This window comes from Anomaloglossus baeobatrachus, chromosome 9, assembly GCF_048569485.1.
Source record: "Anomaloglossus baeobatrachus isolate aAnoBae1 chromosome 9, aAnoBae1.hap1, whole genome shotgun sequence".
In the NCBI taxonomy this organism is placed as follows: Eukaryota; Metazoa; Chordata; class Amphibia; order Anura; family Aromobatidae; genus Anomaloglossus; species Anomaloglossus baeobatrachus.
In genome coordinates, this window is record NC_134361.1 from 32,587,114 (window position 1) to 32,609,361 (window position 22,248).

At 45.0% G+C, this 22,248-nt stretch overlaps 1 protein-coding gene across 4 annotated transcripts in view; it reads left to right on the forward strand.

Annotated features, from left to right (window-relative positions):
- LRFN1 (leucine rich repeat and fibronectin type III domain containing 1) overlaps nt 1-6,118 on the forward strand; it is a 268,291-nt gene extending 262,173 nt beyond the window's left edge. For 3 of the 4 annotated variants that reach the window (XM_075323480.1, XM_075323478.1, XM_075323479.1), the window contains exon 4: nt 4,253-6,118. In XM_075323480.1, coding sequence (XP_075179595.1) covers nt 4,253-5,093 — 841 coding nt within the window. In that variant the 3' untranslated portion in view covers nt 5,094-6,118. The remainder of the gene's footprint in view (nt 1-4,252) is intronic. The other variant, XM_075323481.1, reaches the window with a different exon arrangement.
- The last annotated feature ends 16,130 nt before the right edge of the window (nt 6,119-22,248 follow it).

Here is a 22,248-nt window from a genome sequence, read left to right on the forward strand (position 1 = left end):
TGGCAATCGCCATCCTCCTTCTTGTGTTCATGTAAATTATGCGTCCTATGTCATCCACATTGCGTTCTCCGGCGGTGCTGCTGCACACGCGCACTTCTCTCTGCCTTGCCGGGAGCAAAGCAAAGTATTATAATGCACATGCACCAGCGCCCTTTCCCCATGTATGTGCATTACAAAACTTTTCTCTGCCCTCGGCAAGGCAGAGCAAAGTGCGTGTGTGCAGGAGCGCGACGGAGAACGTAGCACGCGTCATCCACATGGATCTGGGAAAGAGAATGGCGATCACAAGAAGAGAGGGGCTGATCCTACTTTATATGGGGGAAACCTGGTAACAGGTTCTCTTATAGGTCCCATCAAAAAAAGTTTTCCTTTTCTTTCTTTTCTTTGTCTAGCCTTCTTTCTTTCTGTCTATATTTCCTTCTTTCCTTTATCCCTTCTTTTTCTTTCTGTATTTTCTGTTTGTTTCCTTCTTACTTTTTTCTCTGCTTTCTCTCCTTTTGTTTCTTTCTTTTTTTCTTCTCTTCTTTACTTTCCTTTTTATTCTTTTTTTCTCTTTCTTTTGGTCTTTTTGTTTTTTTCTTTTTATCATTCATTCCTTTCTTTTTTCTCTCTTTCTTTCTTTCTTGATTTTGTCATTGTTTCTTTCTTTTTTTTCTTTCAATCCTTTCCTTTAATTGTCTTTCTCACCTTCTTTATGTTATCATTTTAATTTTTTTTTCTTTCCATCCTTCACTCTTTCTTTCTTTCTTTCTTTCTTTTTCTTTCTTTTTTCCATCCATTCCTCTTTCTGTCTTTCTCGCTTCCTTTCTTTTTCATTTTTTTTTTCCATCCTTCCCTCTTTCTTTCTTTCTTTTTCTTTCATTCTTTCTTTCTATCTTTATTTTTTCAATCCTTCCCTCCTTCTGACTTTCTCGCTTTCTTTCTTTATTTATTTTTCATTGTTTCTTTCTTTTTTTTCTTTCCATCCTTCTGTCTTTCTTTCTTTCTTTCTTTCCTCCTTTTTCATCCCTTGTATTCTTTTTTTTCTTTCTTTTGGTCTTTCTGTTTGTTTCTTTTTTCTTTCATTCATTCCTTTCTTCTTTTTTCTTTCTTGATTTTTTTTCATTGTTTCTTTCTTTTTTTTTCTTTCCATCCTGCCTCTTTCTTTCTTTATTTTCTTTCTGTTTTCCATCCTTCCCTCTTTCTGTCTTTCTCGCTTTCTTTCTTTATTTTTCATTTTTTCTTTTTTTCTTTCCATCCTTCCCTCTTTCTCTTTCTTTCCTTTTCTTTCTTTCTTTCTTTTTTCTTTCTATATTTTTTTCTTTGTTTCTTTCTTTTTTTCTCTTTGTATCCTTCCCGCTTTCTCTCTTTCTTTCTTTCTTTTTCATTGTTTTTCTTTTTTTTCTTTCCATCCTTCCCTTTTTCTCTTTCTTTCTTTCTTTCTTTCCTTTTCTTTCTATCTTTCTTTGTTTCTTTTTTTTCTTTGCATCCTTCCCTCTTTCTCTCTCTTTTTTTCTTTCTTTTTTTCTTTCTTTCTTTCCTCCCTCCTTTCCTCCTTTCCATTTTCATCCAGTACAAAGATCTCACTTTGCTTTTTATGAAATACAAACAAACCAAAAATAACAAAACTATTGTTGCTTAGAACCCAAAGCAGGTAATTAGGCTGCTGACTGTAGACGGCAATCTGTGCATTAATCGGCCCAATGCACTAACCCCCTTGTGATTTATTGATCCTCCATCTCTCTGGTTTTCTCCTTCCCCATCGCAGTCATACAGTAAAAGTTGCACAGCTTCAATTTCCGTACGAATTTATTACGCTTTTTTTCTCGTATATGTAATGAATGAAGAGATTTGAGAAATATTTCGGAGCAGAAACTTTGCCCAATAACGGGTTACAGTGTGATCCATCAGATGCGTCTCTGGATGTGAGATCAGCGGTATTGTATTGCCGATATCATTGTGCTCACAGTCCCGCAGTCGCCTGCTTTCTCTTCCTCGCCCTTCTGCTGGTTTCCTGCCGAAAACTCCCAGCTGGTCACAAATATTTATCGTTTCTGCCTAATGAGCCTTGAAAGATACTTAAAAAAACATTAAACTTTACTCATTCCCTTGAAAATATAAACTGCCCAGATACTGAAATGTTTAAAAGTCGTGCCCCAGTTTTCTGAGTTGCCGCTTTTTTTCTTACAATTTTCGAGGACCCGATAGAATATATTCAGATTTTGGAGCTGGGTTGGGGTTGGGGTTGGGGTTGGGGTTGGTGTTTTTGGAGCCACCTAGGAAAATGATTTGGATGACCCACCCACCACTTTAAGGAACCTTGTCAAGAGCTTTAAGGTCACCAAGAAAAGGACATTGTTGGGCTGGGGTCATCAAAGCTGAATGGATAAATATCTTTTTGTCCACAAATGGATTTACCATCATCTTTGAACCTTTAGGTAAATAAGTCTGCAAGTTCACCAAAGGCAGGACTATCCCCCACAAGTGCACAAAACCCCTGCAAGTACATGTATATCCTGCTTTATTCCTCTCATAGAACTAGCCTCAGCCATTGAAGGAGTAGGGGCACAGAGAAAATGTCAGCTAAGTACATGAGATGGAAGTACACAGTGGTGTATGCCCTAGCCTGGATTGACACAGTCAATGAGGCTGTAAGTGCACAAATCCACTGCAAGTGCACCAATCTCCTGCAAAGTGCATCAGTCCTCCGCATTATTTCTTGCCTAGAACTCTCTCCAGCTATGGTAAATGTAGGGCTATAGCAAATACGCCAGTTACGCCCATGGATTGGCGCCAGGCACGAAATAATGCACTGGCCAGATTTAGCACATATGACAAAGCTAAACTGATTTGTGGTCAAGCAATTATACTTTGCACTATTCCCGGCTAGTGCCAACCCAGATAATCAATGCACTCGCAATGTATGCCCACAGTGAACCATGGTGCTCTTGGTGGCATTTGGCTTGCCTTCGGTGCATTTGGCCAGAATTGGCCTGTCCTTGTGACTCTTGGTGGCATTTGGCTTGCCTTTGTGCACTTAGAGGCAATTGGTCTTCCCCTGGAGCTCTTGGTGACATTTGGCTTGCCTTCGGTGCACTTTGCAGGAATTGGCCTGCCATTGGGGCTCTTGGTGGCATTTGGCTTGACTCCGTGCACTTAGTGGCAAGTTGTCTGCCCCTGGAGCTCTTGGTGGCATTTGGCTTGTCTTCGGTGCACTTAGCAGGAATTGGTCTGCCCTTGGGGCTCTTCATGGCATTTGGCTTGCCTTCGGTGCACTTAGCAGGAATTGTACTGACCTTGGAGCTCTTGGTGACATTTGGCTTGTCTTCGGTGCACTTGGCAGGAATTGGACTTCCATTGGTGTACTTTTCCTCGATTGCTTACTGTCAGTGCAGTCTAATTACCATTAATATCCCAGCATGATTTTTTTATCTATGTATAATCTGTTTGTGGCCAGGAAGATATGTCTGAACTTGTCTTTTACTACCTTATTAATTAATGTAATTAGTTTGGTGTCCCTATAGCTCCTGAGGGGCACCCTTTAAAGGGAACTTTTCATGTCCTGAAGCGCTGTTTACCTGAAGATATAGGGTTACTCTTCAGATAAGTAACAGAATCATGTTAGGATTCTTTAATATATCAGCGGCTACAAGGAGGAAATTAAGTTGTATCCTCCCTGCGGCTGCTCACTTTCAGTCATCAGAGCACTGCAGAGAGATGTAACAGTCACCGGTAATTATACAGTGATCACGGCTTTATTCACTCCCTGGCACTTTCACAGTCTAGTCTGTAGCATTTTCTGCAACGTGTGGGGAGTGATTACTCCCTGCTCTGCCCCCATGATATGAAGCGAGCAGCTGCAGGGAGGACATAACTTCATCTTCTACCTGTAGCTGCTGCTCCATAAAGGCCATTTATAATTTTTCAGCTGTTATCCCACATATTAACCCCTATAGCTGCAGGTAAATATAATTTCTGTACAGGACAAGTTCCTTTTAATCTTTTTGTTGTCATGTTGCATATAGTACTTATCAGTAATAACGTGCAATAGGTTATATGTGAGTCATCCCATGAGAAATAGACCCCAGTGACCAGTCACCACTTAATGGCCCTGTCTTGAGTAGGATCTTAGGTATGAATCATGCTGACTCTGACACTGACATTGTTATTTACTGTACATCGGTTGTAAACACTTTTATGTAGAAATGATAGAACATGTTTCTTCTGCGTGCACTAAAAACTTTTTTTGTTCTTTTCTGTTCTCTTCATACAGAATGATCCCGCCGAGTAATCGAAGCTTCCTGGTTAATGACTTGGCTCCTGGTCGGGAGTATGACCTCTGTGTCCTGGCCGTCTATGATGATGGGATGACTTCACTTACTGCCACGCGGGTGGTGGGATGCGTCCAGTTCAATACAAAAGAAGAAACTGCACAATGCCAACCGCTCCACACCCAATTTCTAGGCGGAACTATGATTATCATCATCGGAGGAATCATTGTAGCTTCCGTGTTGGTGTTTATTATCATCCTGATGATCCGATATAAAGTGTATAGCGGTCAAGAGGAAAGTGGCAAAGCGAGGGTCAGCAATGTGTATTCCCAAACAAATGGGCAACAAGGCATGGCTTGTGCTCATTCCTGTGCCAAGTTGGGAGAAAATAACTATGAACCTTTGCCCCCAGCTTCCAAAGAGCCCTCAATGGAGGGCAAAGACCATGGTAAAGGTGAGAACCGACCTTGTTCACCTATTCCAGCTCCTCTGACTGAAATGGACAAGAGGAGAACTAAGACATCTAGTGATCTTCAAACCGTGGCTCTTCTGTCTTCTCTCTCAGGAGACCAGACAGAGACCAGCGCATTGGGCTCCACCACCTCATTATGTCTGATTACGGAAGGGCAAGCACATGTAGGGCCCAAAGCTCTTCCCAGGACTTATCAACATAGATTCTCCTTCGATGGAGACTACACCTTGTTCCAGAGCCACAGTTATCCTCGCAGGGCACGGACAAAGAGACACATGTCCGCCTTGGAGTTAAACAACCCAGAAGCTGCCCTTGGACATCGAAGAGTCACATTTAGCAGCACAGAGTGGATGCTTGAGAGCACCGTGTGAATAGCACAGTAGTTCACAACTTTTTTTTGACGGAGCAGGTAACATGGAGGCACACTTCTTAAGATACCTTATGTCTCAGCAATCATGTTAAGGGCACCTCAAACCTTTCAATTAAAGTTCTGCATCGAGTAGTCATGTTTAATATCTCTGTACACTTTCCGAGTAGAGAGAATTTTTTTGGATTCCAGGCTACGCTCATGCCAAGTTAACTCCTATCCATGTTGTTCTAAATGGTTGTACTGTGTCATGAGTGGACCTCGTTGATTCCTCGAAGTGTACAGATATATTCAACATCAGTAGACGATGCATCTGGAGGACGTATTGACACTGCTTTCCTGAGGGTCTTAATGTTGTGTGTTTCTCTAGATCCCACCACCCAATGCTGCCATGTGACGCAGAACAAGACAAACACCATATCATATTCAAGAGCTAACCAAGAATTTTTCGACGTGCTCCTCCAATTTGCCCTGAGGAAAACTGATCCACATCTTTGCCCTCCTGTGAGCCCCTCCCGCCGCTGGTTTGGGGATCTCGAGGGATATAGTTCTGCTTGGGTTGTGGTACATGAATGCTGAGCCCATGAAGCAGTGCCTTAAACCAAGAGAGAGACCAGCACACAAGCTTTCTGGAACCTTCTGTGACCTTTCCTGTAATGGAGGGGATGGAGACACCGGTTCTTCAGGGGGAAACAGGACTTATGCACAAACGACACGATACCCAATCCTACTGTACAAGGCCTTCTGCACAGTAGAAAGAGGGGAAGCTTAGAGGGATTTATTGACCACGTTGTTTGGGTCCTGACACCGTAAACCTTCTGTACATCTAGCTGGTCTGGATCCTATCTGAGTTACTCAAAATCAGGAGCCTTTCTGGGACTTTGCAGGAAGAGAAATCATCTGGAATTGACAAGCACAAGTTTTTACATTAAAAACGTGTGTCGCCCTCTCTCTCCGCAGCACATATATCAGTGTGGAGGGAGATGCCAGTTGGGTACAGCGGGAAATTAAAGTCCTTTCTGTGACTGCTCTGTGTGTCCGTTGTGGTTCTTTCTTCTTTGGAAAAGATACCGACATGAGGTTGCGCGTAATGTGGAATATTCCTTTAAGAAAGTTGATTTGAAGAAATTGGATCCTGGGTCTACAAATGTAGCAGCATTTGGAGTTCTACCATATATGCAATCAATAGGACGGGCAGACTAGATAGTGCTATGTTTTAGTGGAGTAGCTATAGGGAGCGCAGAGGTAGATTGGCATGATTCCTCTGTGCGGAGCATCTTGCAGACTTGAAGATGCTCTGCTGCGTTTTCCTGGAATACAGACCTGGCAGTGATACGATTCCTCTATGCAGAGCATCTTGCCTTTGGAGATGCTCTGCTGCGCTTTCCTTACTTTTTGAACTAGCAGTTTGATTGACAGCGCAGGATTCCATGTTGGTGCTGAACTCTCAGGTGTTCCACCTTCCTGGTAATTGCTCTGCTTCTTTACTGAGCATGCTCGCCCAGAACCTTGCCAGTTGTATTCTCTGGTTCTGCAGTAGTGCTGTTGACTTGCGTCTCTACTAGTGTTCTGATCTTTGTTTTCTGACCCCGGAAGTTATTTGACTTTTCTCTGGAAAAACTAACCAATATCAGATAAACAAGAGATCCAAATACCAATTCATAATAAAAAAAATCCCTTTAAAATTATTATTTTTAATCATGATCATTAAAACACTATAAGTGCATGTACGAAAAACACTCCATAAAAAGAGGGTGGACTAGAGGGTGATTGCAGGAGAAAAAAAAGTAAAGATGTATAATATACCTGAGAGGCCCTGATGTTACCTCTAAAGTTTCACCCTGCCTTGCTGCGGAGGTCGGCACCTTAAATAAAACGCAAATGGCTCCCCCGCTCACCGAAGACTCAACCTCAGAGACCCTACATTAAAATTTTAAAGGGATTTTTTTTAATTGTGAATTTGATTTCTCTCTGCCCGCTCCCTGTTCCTGTTGTGACCTCCTGCCTTTTGACCTCGGACCATTTCCTGACCACGTCTCTGTTTTCTCCCTGAAACTATTATGTGCTCTCCTGGAATTCTGACTCTCAGATATTGACCTGACTACGCCTCTGTTTACACCTTGTGCTCACACGTGTCCTCCCATTACCAGACCCCGGCTTTCCTGACTACTCTTCTTTCCATATTTCCCGTAAATAGTGGCTAGAATCACATAGATGTTGCTTCTCGGCTCTAAGATCCAAGATTTTAAATTGCCTTCTTCCACATGCTACTATTACAAGTGGCACATGGTAGACGGTACCACCTGAGCATCAATTTTTTGCCGAAAAGCAAATTTTATTAAAAAGTTGTAGGTCTTTAGATACAACTGGATAACCTTTTTTAATATGTCTATTTTTGGATTCTTGTTTATTTTTTATTCATTAATAATTAAATCTAATTTTATTGTATTAATATTTTCATAATTAATATAATATTGCAATGATTAATAAAATATTTGTATTATAATAATTAATATAATTTTAATATTTTATTAATTAAATTCAATCTTTTATGGTAATTAGAAAAAAACACCATGCACTATTTTAGTGCATATGACACATTATATGATGTGTTATGTTTTGCATCTCAATGTGATATAATATTTTTTCGGGGAAAGATTTCAACTGTGTTATAGTTCGAGGCACTGTGCCGTTAGAAAATGACGCATTTTTTATTTCAGGTTTTTATTATATAGATATTATTCAAATGTATTTATTAGATGGTGGAAAAAATCCAGAAAAAAGTATCTCTTATATTGCTAATAGAACAGACAGTTCCGTTTTTTTGACAGCTTTGCTGTGTAGACAGGGACAGGTTAAGCAGAGTCGTGTCATTAATTTTAGTAGGTGGCAGGAATTCAGTGGTCTCTGTCATTTCAGCTGATGTTGGTTGAGCAGGGGTTGGACCTGATGACCCAGGAGGTCCCTTCCAACTCCACCATTCTATGATTCTGTATGTGGGTGTGCGGCGATGCTAGTTGGTATGGAATAAAAGCCATCAAAAGAATCCAGGGTATAATGTATGATAGCAGTTTTATTATCAACGCGTTTCGAAGTATCTATATCCTTCATCAGGAGAAACAAAAGAAAATCTATACAGTGCCCGAGACCAACCTAAAATTGACCAAATATTGTTTAAATGAATCAAAAAAAGGAAAAAAAGGAAAACGCCCAAAAAAGGGGTGTGAACTGTTTTATCTCCTGTAAGTACAAATAGAGCTGATGAAGACTAGTTTCAGCAAACTTTGCATACATCAATAGTAGAAGAAAATTAAATAAGCTTTGTAATTTGTTTTATCGGAGAAACCGCTTTCTTTCTCCACTTATGAGCCACTTCATCTCCTTTCCTTTCCTCTAACTCTTAAAGAGAACCTGTCACCAAGTAAAAAGTGGACACTTTTTGATCTAGTTTTGTTCCTCCTGAGTATTTATTTTCCTTTTTTAAATCCACCATACAGTGCCGGAGGCTTTACCATTTATGTAGTGATTATTTTCATGGTTCTTACCAAGAGGGCGTGGCTTACCAGATCCTCTGGGGCGTGTTTTTAGGCGGCTGATTTGCATTATTACACTGTGAGCACCTCCCTCTTGGTGAAGACCATAAAAGTTAGCACTATATAAAAAAAACCATATCTCTGGAACCATATGGTAGATTCAAAAAAAAATTAAAAAAAAATGTATATATATATATATATATATATATATATATATATATATATATATATATGAGCAAAAATGTCATATGTCTTTTTTTACATGTCCTCTTCAAACTCATTATCATTTACTATAAAAAAAAACCTGTTATTTTCTGTCTTGGTCTGAACAATACAGCTCACTGAGGTTTCAAATTACAGCTGGTATTGATTTCTATGTTTAGGGTAAGTGACATGACCTAAAGTGAGATACAGATTGTGCTGCTTTTTAGTAAGTGTTTTATCTCACCCAGTGCTTGATGCACAGTTACACTGCTCAGTACTGTTGTATAATGTCCTCCATGCTGCTGCTTCTGAACATGTGTCATATAGAGACAGGATATTACATGGAGTTTTGCACAAACTTCACTGACTGTCATGGCGGCATTATGCTCTGTTCAGATTGCACATACTGACAGTCCACCCAATGGTTTCTCTGGTGTCTGGGATCAACACAGGCAGACTCAGGTATTGACCTACTGTGTGCTGATTTTATCTGTGCTGGTCTGCTTGCTCCTTTGATCACATGTTGTAGGGGAGGACTATCACATCTGCTCCCTCCTATTTATGTTGGTTGAATCCTACCACACATGCCAGCTATAGTATGTCTTTGTTGGTCTGTGAGGTGTGGTGTCCCAGACTTTCTAGAGAAAGTTGTGCTCATAGCTTGGTGCGGTTGTGGAATTTACCCCTGTTGTTTTGTTCCTTCCTTCCTCCTTTTGTTTTTCCTCCTGAATCTCCTATTGTCTTAAGGGTGCTTTACACGCTGCGACATCGCTAACGATATATCGTCGGGGTCACGTCAATAGTGACGCACATCCGGCGTCGTTAGCGACATCGCAGCATGTGACACCTAGGAGCGACGATCAACGAGCGCAAAAACGTCAAAAATCGTTGATCGTTGACACGTCGCTCCTTTTCATAATATCGTTGGTGGTGCAGGCCGCTGGTTGTTCGTCGTTCCTGTGGCAGCACACATCGTTATGTGTGACACCGCAGGAACGACGAACATCTCCTTACCTGCGTCCACCGGCAATGAGGAAGGAAGAAGGTGGGCGGCATGTTTCGGCCGCTCATCTCCGCCCCTCCTCTGCTACTGGGCGACCGCTTAGTGACGCCGCAGTGACGTCGCTGTGACGCCGAACGAACCTCCCCCTTAAAGGAGAGATTGTTCGGTGTCTCCAGTGACGTCGCTAAGCAGGTATGTGCGTGTGACGCTGCCGTAGCGATATTGTTCACTACGGCAACGATCACCCCCATGACAAAATCACCCCCATGACGAAACAGCGACGTGGGCGGGTGCTATCGCGCATGACATCGCTAGCTATCGCTAGCGATGTCGCAGCATGTAAAGCACCCTTTATCGTGTGTGTGTATGTGTGTGTGTGTGTGTGTGTGCGTGTGCGTATACGTGTGTGTGTGTGTTCTGTGTGACAGACTCTTGGTTTCCCTTGTCTATTTTTATCTGTGGGTTTCATCTCATTCCTTTCCCGTCCCTCTCTGGGGGAGGCAGAATCAGATCAGAACTGGATAGGAGCAGGGCCAGTAAGGAGACTCAGGCCTCTCCACCATCAGAAGTATTCCTGAGGTTAGGTGTAGCATAGAGCCCCCTAGCTTGAGAGACTGATTAGGAGTCCTGGTTCCCTGCTATCCCATACTCATCATGACACAGGAGAACAGAAATCCTTCATGTCTGTGCTATGTATGGGAGACATCAAACATCTAGTCTCCATCCACTAGCCCAGAGAGAACTGAAAAGACCTGACATACTGTAGCATCATGACACAGGGGAACATAGATCCTTCCTGTCTGTGCTGTGTATGGAAGACATTATTATTATTATTATTTATTATTATAGCGCCATTTATTCCATGGCGCTTTACAAGTGAAAGGGTATACGTACAACAATCATTAACAGTACATAACAGACTGGTACAGGAGGAGTGAGGACCCTGCCCACGAGGGCTCACAGTCTACAGGAGGAGTGAGGACCCTGCCCACGAGGGCTCACAGTCTACAGGAGGAGTGAGGACCCTGCCCACGAGGGCTCACAGTCTACAGGAGGAGAAAGGACCCTGCCCGCGAGGGTTCACAGTCTACAGGGAAGACATCAAAGCATCTAGTCTCCATCCACCAGCTCAGAGACAACTGTAAAGAACTGATAGAACTTACAGTTAAAAACTGGTGAAAAATTCAGGATACACGTTATATAATGTCCAAAAATAATGGTATACCCCACATGACGTTAATTCTGGTAGGTCACCTGAAATATACATCCTATGGAGGACGGATGTGACATTCCCTTCACCATAGTTCATTAAGAAAAACACATAAAACGACAAATCCATCTCTGTTTTGTGTCCTTTTGAATATGAATAATATATGAATATGGACTATGGAGGTAAGCAGTGTGCGGTATGAGAACAGCATCGGGTAAAGAGATGGGCGGCAGGGATAAAAAGATGAGAGAGGTTTCAGGATAAGAAAGTATAGTATAATAAGTGCAAGAGATAAAAGTGATATCAGAACAAAGTGAGGTGAAAAGAGGGGCTGCGGTGTAAGAACGTTGAGTAGGATCACCGCGGTGGGGTGGGCAGGATGGTAGGTCAGGATCTCCTTTGTATCCCGCATTATTACGTGTGATCAGTTCTCCCCTAACCCAATAATTAGAATGAGAACTGGCAGCAAAATTTTCCTTACATCCCATAAGTCCTGAGCCGAGCTGAGTGCTTAATGCTAATCACGTCTCCTACAAAACAGCTGTGTCTGCCACTGGAGACCGCAGCTCTGCCCGGTTACTTGTGCCGTCATCTCCACTCCTTCGTAGCATGCTGTCTGCCCCTCACTCTTCCGAGCTTCTTGCTCTCCCTGCAGCTCTCTACCGATCTTCCACATCTACCCGTTATCATCGATTCTACATTCTCACTCCTATTTTACACCTTTCGATGTTTTCTAAACCTTGTGAAATATCCTCCCGAGAGCTGCAAGATCTTTACATGAAGGAACACAAACCCTGTGGAGATCATGCTCATGTTGTCCATGATCCTGGTCCCAGATCCTGCCCTTGTCAGTGTTTTTCATGCTGCATAGTATCTCTGTGGCTCCTGATCATGCCTCTGGTATCAATACTCCTAATTCCAGCTTGTGCTGTTTCTTTTTCTCTTAGTTAAAGGGGTTGTCCAACATAAACTCAAAAATTTTTGTTAAGCTAATCTGTGCTGTATTGTCATATAAAACACCCCTACGTTGTTATTTTTAGTTTTCTAACTTTTGTTCCTCTTGAATTCACCCTTTCTTCTCTGCAGATCTTTGTTTACATTCAGCTCTAGCAAACATGACCACTTCCTGTGCCACACCACTCAGTCACAGCTGGCACCGCCCAGCCTCAGTGTCCAGCCCCTCCCCAGTGTCCAGCCTCGCCCCCTGCACACACATTCCATGTCAGTATTCTTCCCCAGCACCTGACCTGTTATCACTACAGCATTGCAAATAACAGCCCCACATCGGGCTCTGCACCCCCCACCACATCGGGCTCTGCACCGCACACGCACACATATGGCTCTGCACCCCACACACACACATATGGCTCTGCACCCCACACGCACACATATGGCTCTGCATCGCACACACACACATATGGCTCTGCACCGCACACGCACACATATGGCTCTGCACCGCACACACGCACACACACACACGGCTCTGCACCACACACACACATATGGCTCTGCACCGCGCACACACACACATACACATATGGCTCTGCACCGCACACACACACATATGGCTCTGCACCGCACACGCACACATATGGCTCTGCACCGCACACGCACATATGGCTCTGCACCGCACACACACACACACATACATATGGCTCTGCACCGCACACGCACACATATGGCTCTGCACCGCACATGCACACATATGGCTCTGCACCGCACACACACACACATGTGGCTCTGCACCACACACGCACATATGGCTCTGCACCGCACACACACATATGGCTCTGCACCTCACACGCACATATATGGCTCTGCACCGCACACACACATATGGCTCTGCACCGCACACGCACACATATGGCTCTGCACCGCACATGCACACATATGGCTCTGCACCGCACACACACACACATATGGCTCTGCACCACACATGCACATATGGCTCTGCACCGCACACACACATATGGCTCTGCACCGCACACGCACATATATGGCTCTGCAACGCACACACACATATGGCTCTGCACCACACACGTACACATATGGCTCTGCACCGCACACACACATATGGCTCTGCACCGCACACGCACACATATGGCTCTGCACCGCACACACACATATGGCTCTGCACCGCACATGCACACATATGGCTCTGCACCGCACATGCACACATATGGCTCTGCATCACACACACACACACACACACATATGGCTCTGCACCGCACACACACACATATGGCTCTGCACCGCACACGCACACATATGGCTCTGCACCGCACACACACACACATATGGCTCTGCACCGCACACGCACACATATGGCTCTGCACCGCACACACACATATGGCTCTGCACCGCACATGCACACATATGGCTCTGCACCGCACATGCACACATATGGCTCTGCATCACACACACACACACACACACATATGGCTCTGCACCGCACACACACACATATGGCTCTGCACCGCACACGCACACATATGGCTCTGCACCGCACACACACACACATATGGCTCTGCACCGCACACGCACACATATGGCTCTGCACCGCACACATATGGCTCTGCACCGCACACGCACACATATGGCTTTGCACCGCACACATATGGCTCTGCACCGCACATGCACACATATGGCTCTGCACCGCACACACACACACACATGGCTCTGCACCGCACACGCACACATATGGCTCTGCACCGCACACACACGCACACATATGGCTCTGCACCGCACATGCACACATATGGCTCTGCACCGCACACACACACACACACACATATGGCTCTGCACCGCACACGCACATATGGCTCTGCACCGCACACACACACACACATACATATGGCTCTGCACCGCACACGCACACATATGGCTCTGCACCGCACACACACATATGGCTCTGCACCGCACACACACATATGGCTCTGCACCGCACACGCACACATATGGCTCTGCACCGCACACACACACATATATGGCTCTGCACCGCACACATATGGCTCTGCACCGCACGCACACACGGCGCTCTGTACCGACTCCCCTACCCCCATAGGGAACACATGTAGGGAGTACATACTCACCCGTCCTCGGTCCCCGCCGATTCTGCACGTTCGCGCGCTGTCTGTGCTCTGGTCATATCAGCACAGTAGTGACGTCACCGCTGTGCTGAAGAGAGCACAGACAGCCGGGCAGTGATGAGAAGCAGCGCTGCGCTGCGCTGCTTCTCATCAGCGCTTTCAAATGTACCGGCATCTGTGATCTGTGATGCCGGTACATTTGAATGTGCGATCCTCAGCAGGGGGCCCGGTAGTGGCGCTGACACCACGGCAGCCACGGCCAGGCCCCGCCTCCAGGTCACAGACCCCACAGCAGTGCAGGGGGAGGCTGTGGGCAGAGTACGGGGTGCGGGGGAATGCGTGGGAGGGTGCAGGGTAGGGAGCGGGGACTCCACGCACTGTACAGCCCAGCAGGGAGGTGACATGCTGTTCCAGATTTGCATGTCAACATGGTCCTGCCCATGTTGACATGAAATGACCGGAAGAAGCAAAATCGCGGCAGGAGAAGTCACATGACCACTCTGAGCCGGGGGAGAGGGGCTGACAGCAGGGCAGGTAAGTGGTCTCTATCTACTTACCTGCCCCAATGTAGCCCAATAGGGAAATACAAAAAAAAATCAAAAGAAGCCGGATAACCCCTTTAAAACTATTATTTAATGTTTTTCATGCTTGTCTCTGCTGCCATCTACTGGTCAGACCTTTCGGCTCCTCTGTTTCTTTTGTCCAGCCCATGGGAGTGTCTGATGACCCTCTTGCATCACTTCCTGGTATATTCATTCCAAACCAGAGTTTGTCAGAACAACGTCCCTTATTGGAGCTGCTAGAAGCAAAGTCTTCTGACTGTAGTAGCTTCAGAGACAAGCATCACAGGAGAACTACAATGCCAAGTACTTGGACCGCTGTACTTCTGCATGTCCTTAACCTTTGGAGAAAATAAACCACCATTGTTTCATCTCAGCATGTGCATGTTTCACTCTGGAGCGCTCTGGTCCTGTCTGCCCCACCTATAGGAAAAACGAAGGTAAGATTCTCACAACCTCTCACAACTACGCGCCTTTAAGTGGGGACAGAACACAGCTTTTGGTCTGTTCCCTGAATATAGTTTTTTCAAGGATATACTCTTAGCCCCTATTCTTGGAATCTCTTGGTTCCATCCGAGACATGTTTTTTGTTGCCTATCCTGTGAGAATTCTGGGAACTGCTTCTTGTTTCTACTGGTTCTTACCCTGATTTGCTAAGCTCAACCCTTTCTGTGGATGGTAATGGTGGAGACCAGATCAGTCGCATAGACTGTGCATCCCAGTTAAGAACCCACAATGATCCGCTAACCACGTTTTAGGGGGTGTCTCTTTTGAGATGACTTCACATGATCCAGTCTTCTTCTTGTGTTGCTGTGGTTGAGTGTTAGTGCTTCTCGAAAAGGCGTGTTAAACCTACATATTTTGAGTGGGGTTTTTTCAACTTTTTTGTGACTGTAGACACTCACTGTTTATGCTTGTAGTGAGCAGTAGCAATAGAGAGCAGAAAGTCGGCCATGATTGGGTACTCAGTACTCGTAACTAGTGATGAGCGAGCAGTACCATGCTCGGGTGCTCTTTATTCAAAACTAGTGATGAGCGGGCACTACCATGCTCGGGTGCTCTTTATTCAAAACTAGTGATGAGCGGGCACTACCATGCTCGGGTGCTCAGTATTCAAAACTAGTGATGAGCGGGCACTACCATGCTCGGGTGCTCAGTACTTGTAACTAGTGATGAGCGGGCACTACCATGCTTGGGTGCTCGGTACTCGTAACTAGTGATGATCAGGCACTACCATGCTCGGGTGCTCAGTACTGGTAACTAGTGATGAGCGGGCACTACCATGCTTGGGTGCTCGGTACTCGTAACTAGTGATGATCAGGCACTACCATGCTCGGGTGCTCAGTACTGGTAACTAGTGATGAGCGGGCACTACCATGCTTGGGTGCTCAGTACTCGTAACTAGTGATGATCAGGCACTGCCATGATCGGGTGCTCAGTACTCGTAACTAGTGATGAGCGGGCACTACCATGCTCGGGTGCTCAGTACTCGTAACTAGTGATGAGCGAGCACTACCATGCTCGGGTGCACAGTACTCATAACTAGTGATGAGCGGGCACTACCATGCTCGAGTGCTCGGTACTCGTAACTAGTGATGATCGGGCACTGCAATGATCGGGTGCACAGTACTCGTAACTAGTAATGAGCGAGCACTACCATGCTCAGGTGCTCAGTACTCGTAACTAGTGATGAGCGGGCATTACCATGCTCAGGTGCTCAGTACTGGTAACTAGTGATGAGCGAGCACTACCATGCTCAGGTGCTCAGTACTCGTAACTAGTGATGAGCGGGCACTACCATGCCCGGGTGCTCTGTACTCGTAACTAGTGATGATCGGGCACTGCCATGATCGGGTGCGCAGTACTCGTAACTAGTGATGAGTGGGCACTACCATGCTCGGGTGCTCAGTACTGGTAACTAGTGATGAGCGAGCACTACCATGCTCAGGTGCTCAGTACTCGTAACTAGTGATGAGCGGGCACTACCATGCTCGGGTGCTCGGTACTTGTAACTAGTGATGATCGGGCACTACCATGCTCGGGTGCTCGGTACTCGTAACTAGTGATGAGCGAGCACTACCATGCTCAGGTGCTCAGTACTCGTAACTAGTGATGAGCGGGCACTACCATGCTCAGGTGCTCAGTACTCGTAACTAGTGATGAGCGGGCACTACCATGCTCGGGTGCTCGGTACTCGTAACTAGTGATGATCGGGCACTACCATGTTCAGGTGCTCAGTACTGGTAACTAGTGATGAGCGGGCACTACCATGCTCAGGTGCTCAGTACTGGTAACTAGTGATGAGTGGGCACTACCATGCTCGGGTGCTCAGTACTTGTAACTAGTGATGATCGGGCACTGCCATGATCGGGTGCACAGTACTCGTAACTAGTGATGAGCGGGCACTGCCATGCTCGGGTGCTCTGTACACGTAACGAGCAGGTGGAACACTTGGACAGGCATGACTTGAGCACCCAGGTATAATAGAAGTCAATGGGGAACTCAAGCATTTTCTGAAAAAAATCCTCAAGTTCCTTATTGACTTCTATTCTACTGAGAAAAATGAGCACCCAGCACTCGAACATCAAAATGCTCGTTACGTTTACTGAGCAAGTCGCTTATCCCTAATTACCACCACATCAGAACCTAATAAAGATTTCTGAAGATAGGGTAGAGTTTTGGAAAAACATCCAAGCAACGGCATCTTAGCCCGGCCTCCCTTCCCCAACAGCTCGTCTGGGTTCTGTAATGGATAATTGAAGAAACATGAGGGATCTGATGGTGCCACCACCACAGAAATTGGTATCCGATGTATAAACAAAAGCTTATTTATTATAGGTTGTGAATATACGACGCGTTTCAGGGTCAAAACGTCCTCTATATCAGCTAAAAACACAAATGAGCAAAAACCACAATGACTGGATTTACCTGACAAAGCGTCAGTTCGTCCCTGAAATGTGTTGTATGTTCCTCACCTATAATAGAAAGGCTTTTGTTTAGACATCGGATATCACGTTCTCTGGTTTTGGCACAGCCCGTGACTTCCCTCGTTTTCCTTCAATTATCCATTGCACAAGTGAAGCAGTAGACCACAAAAGCAAGCAAAATGGTATCAGACAAAAACAAAGTGCCCGTCCTGACTGCAGAAGTCTAGAGGAGCTTCATGGATTGGGTTTCCAAAGCTCTGCAGATGTGCGAGTGTGCACTGCCAAGTGTCATCTGGCATAAAGCATACGGCCATTGGATTCCGGAACAGTGGAAAAGCAAGTTGAGTGATGAATTATGCTTCTCCATCTGCCAGTCGGAGGGATGAGTGTGCCAGGAAAATGATTTCTGTTTGGATATGTAGTGAATAGGATATTCGGATAGTCAATAGAGTTTTAGTTTCTATCAAGACTTTAGCTTCAACCCGTCATGGAGGTAAATCATGGCACTGTAGTTTATCTTGACATTTTAGGGTTTGAGAAGATCAAAGGCAAAAAATAGTCCATGTTGATCCCATTTTTGGCTTGTCCCTACCGCTAAGGAGGGTGGATAAGTAGAGGACAGGTAAAGTAGGGGTCATTTATGGTACTCTTTACTGATTTATGTTCTTCCTTTATATTGTTTTACCAATTTTATAAGAGATTTCATGGAAGAAGGTGCAGCAAGAGATAATCAAATGAACTATTGGCCAATAATTGTTACGTTACACTTGTAAGGACCAAGGGTGATGGAGCTCATTCTGGACCACCGGTGGAGCTTGACTTGTAGCTTCTGTCCCTTTTACCAAGTTAAAATGAATATTTTAGGTTTGATGTGGAAGAACCTAATTGAATTGATGTCACAGGTTCATCACAGGTGACAGACAGTCATGTGGTTTCTGGCCATAGAAGGTCACAGCGTTTGGCTGCACAGACTGCTACCTGACTTTTCTATGTTCCTGCTATCAGTATTCATTGGTATAGGTAGCTTTCCTGCTGGATTCATCTCTCTCTGTTTTGGACCCAGCAGGAGCTCACCTTCCACCCAGCTGTTGATTACCAGTATTCCGTTGGTGTTTAAATACCCCTTCCTTTCTATGGATTGGTGCCGGTGATATTTTCAGTTCCTTCAAGCCTTGGTTGCAAGCAGGTGGTTTGTTCTCCTCTGTGGTATCGTTGCTGAATGCTTTGCTGAACTTCTACCTGAGTCATCTGTAGATAAGTAGTTCATGCTTTCCCCCCTGTGTGTCCTCCTTGTGTCTTTTATAGTTGTTTAGTGGGGTTGACTAAGAACTCATCCCATCCGCTCCCTATTTAGGGTCCAGCTCTAGGGATATCTAGGGTCAGGTATCTGGCTTGGCGCATAGGTGCAGAACCTATCTAGGGTGGCGAGGGACCAGCACTTGGGATACTAGGGTCAGGTATCTGGCTTGGTGCAGAGGTGCAGAACCAATCTAGGGTGGTGAGGGACCTTAGGGACCAGCAGTAGGTTTGGTCTGGTCACCATCTTCCCTTTCCCTAGACATAGGATTTCCCTTCCTTTTCGCCGTGCGCTTGGTACTTCCCCGTACCTAGTGTGACAATTGAGCCCTGAAAATAGCACAGACTTCACCTAAGGTTTTATCAACCAATATTAGGACTCAATCTCATGAGCATCTTTGTTCCTAAGTGAAACGAAATCCCATCATTCATGTCCCAAAATCTAGAGAAAAGCCTTCCTAGAAGAAGTTAGGGATAGATACAGTGCCTACAAGTAGTATTCAACCCCCTGCAGATTTAGCAGGTTTGATAAGATGCAAATAAGTTCGAGCCTGCAAACTTCAAACAAGAGCAGGATTTATTAACAGATGCATAAATATTACAAACCAACAAGTTATGTTGCTCACTTAAATTTTAATAAATTTTCAACATAAAAGTGTGGGTCAATTATTATCCAACCCTTAGGTTTAATATTTTGTGGAATAACCCTTGTTTGCAATTACAGCTAATAATCGTCTTTTATAAGACCTGATCAGGCCGGCACAGGTCTCTGGAGTTATCTTGGCCCACTCCTCCATGCAGATCTTCTCCAAGTTATCTAGGTTCTTTGGGTGTCTCATGTGGACTTTAATCTTGAGCTCCTTCCACAAGTTTTCAATTGGGTTAAGGTCAGGAGACTGACTAGGCCACTGCAACACCTTTATTTTTTCCCTCTTGAACCAGGCCTTGGTTTTCTTGGCTGTGTGCTTTGGGTCGTTGTCTTGTTGGAAGATGAAATGATGACCCATCTTATCTTAAGATCCTTGATGGAGGAGCGGAAGTTCTTGGCCAAAATCTCCAGGTAGACCGTGCTATCCATCTTCCCATGGATGCGGACCAGATGGCCAGGCCCCTTGGCTGATAAACAGCCCCACAGCATGATGCTGCCACCACCATGCTTGACTGTAGGGATGGTATTCTTGGGGTCGTATGCAGTGCCATCCAGTCTCCAAATGTCATGTGTGTGGTTGGCACCAAAGATCTCGATCTTGGTCTCATCAGACCAGAGAACCTTGAACCAGTCTGTCTCAGAGTCCTCCAAGTGATCATGAGCAAACTGTAGACGAGCCTTGACATGACGCTTTGAAAGTAAAGGTACCTTACGGGCTCGTCTGGAACGGAGACCATTGCGGTGGAGTACGTTACTTATGGTATTGACTGAAACCAATGTCCCCACTGCCATGAGATCTTCCCGGAGCTCCTTCCTTGTTGTCCTTGGGTTAGCCTTGACTCTTCGGACAAGCCTGGCCTGGGCACGGGAGGAAACTTTCAAAGGCTGTCCAGGCCGTGGAAGGCTAACAGTAGTTCCATAAGCCTTCCACTTCCGGATGATGCTCCCAACAGTGGAGACATGTAGGCCCAACTCCTTGGAAAGGGTTTTGTACCCCTTGCCAGCCTTGTGACCCTCCACGATCTTGTCTCTGATGGCCTTGGAATGCTCCTTTGTCTTTCCCATGTTGACCAAGTATGAGTGCTGTTCACAAGTTTGGGGAGGGTCTTAATTAGTCAGAAAAGGCTGGAAAAAGAGATAGTTAATCCAAACATGTGAAGCTCATTGTTCTTTGTGCCTGAAATACTTCTTAATACTTTAGGGGAACCAAACAGAATTCTTGTGGTTTGAGGGGTTGAATAATAAATGACCCTCTCAATAAACTTTTCTCAATTTAAAAAAAAAAAAAAAAGAAATAACAAATTTTTTTTTGCTGCATTTCACACTTCCAGGCTGATCTACAGTCCAAATGTCACAATGCCAAGTTAATTACGAATGTGTAAACCTGCTAAATCTGCAGGGGGTTGAATACTACTTGTAGGCACTGTAATTAAATATTAACTTAATATTTTGGATTGCGATGATAAAATAGCCCAGATGTGAGGTTCAGGAGCCTACATGACCATCGATAGATCTGGGAGATGCCATTTTTTTACTGCTCCTGTTTTGGTGGATTTTTCCACGATGACTAGTAGCAAGGATCCTTAAACACACAGTAAAAGTAAGTGTTTATCTCTGCTGTTTGTAGGTTGAAAGCCTTCAGAGAATGATTTATGGATTGAAATGAACTCCAACATTAAGACAACTCTGCTTCCAAAGATTCACTTTAGAGAGCCCAGCAATTATCGATTGCCGTTTTGGACTACACAGATGATGACGTTATCGGGGGGAACTCAGGAGAAATCACAAAGATCAATAGTTATGAACATTCAGTCAAGGTCATTCCGAGAGGTTATTTACCTATTTGGGGCATTTAAACTCAATTTATAAGAGCAGACACGATTTACAACATTTATTACATTTATAGTCTGGTGGCTACGTAGTGGTTTGTTGATAAATGTTGACATTTTTATGGTTTCCAATAGGAGTGTGATCAAAAATACTGTCACGAGACTGTAAAATTTCGGAATCAGGTCACTTGGACATTATTAAGTCTTTATTTGTGCTAAAGAAATTAAAAAAATGTTCAATACAGTCTTACGAGACCTAAGAGAGTAAAGTGTGCTTTACACGCTGCGACATCGCTAGCGATGTCGAGCGCGATAGCACCCACCCCCGTCGTTCATGCAACATTTGGTGCTCGCTGCCGTAGCGAACATTATTGCTACGGCAGTGTCACACGCACATACCTTGTCAGCGACGTCGCTGTGACCGCCGAACAATCCCTCCTTCAAGGGGGAGGTGCGTTCGGCATCACAGCGACGTCACTAAGCGGCCGCCCAATAGAAGTGGAGGGGCGGAGATGAGCGGGACGTAACATCCCGCCCACCTCCTTCCTTCCGCATTGCCGGTGGACGCAGGTAAGGAGATGTTCGTCGTTCCTGCGGTGTCACACATAGCGATGTGTGCTGCCGCAGGAACGACGAACTACATCGTACCTGCAGCTGCAACGATAATTGGGAATGGGCCCCCATGTCACCGATTAGCGATTTTGAACGTTTTTGCAATGATTCAAAATCGCTCATAGGTGTCACACACAACGACATCGCTAATGCGGCCGGATGTGCGTCACAAATTCCGTGACCCCAACGACATTGCTTTAGCGATGTCGTAGCATGTAAAGCGGCCCTTTGGCATGTGTTTTCAGGG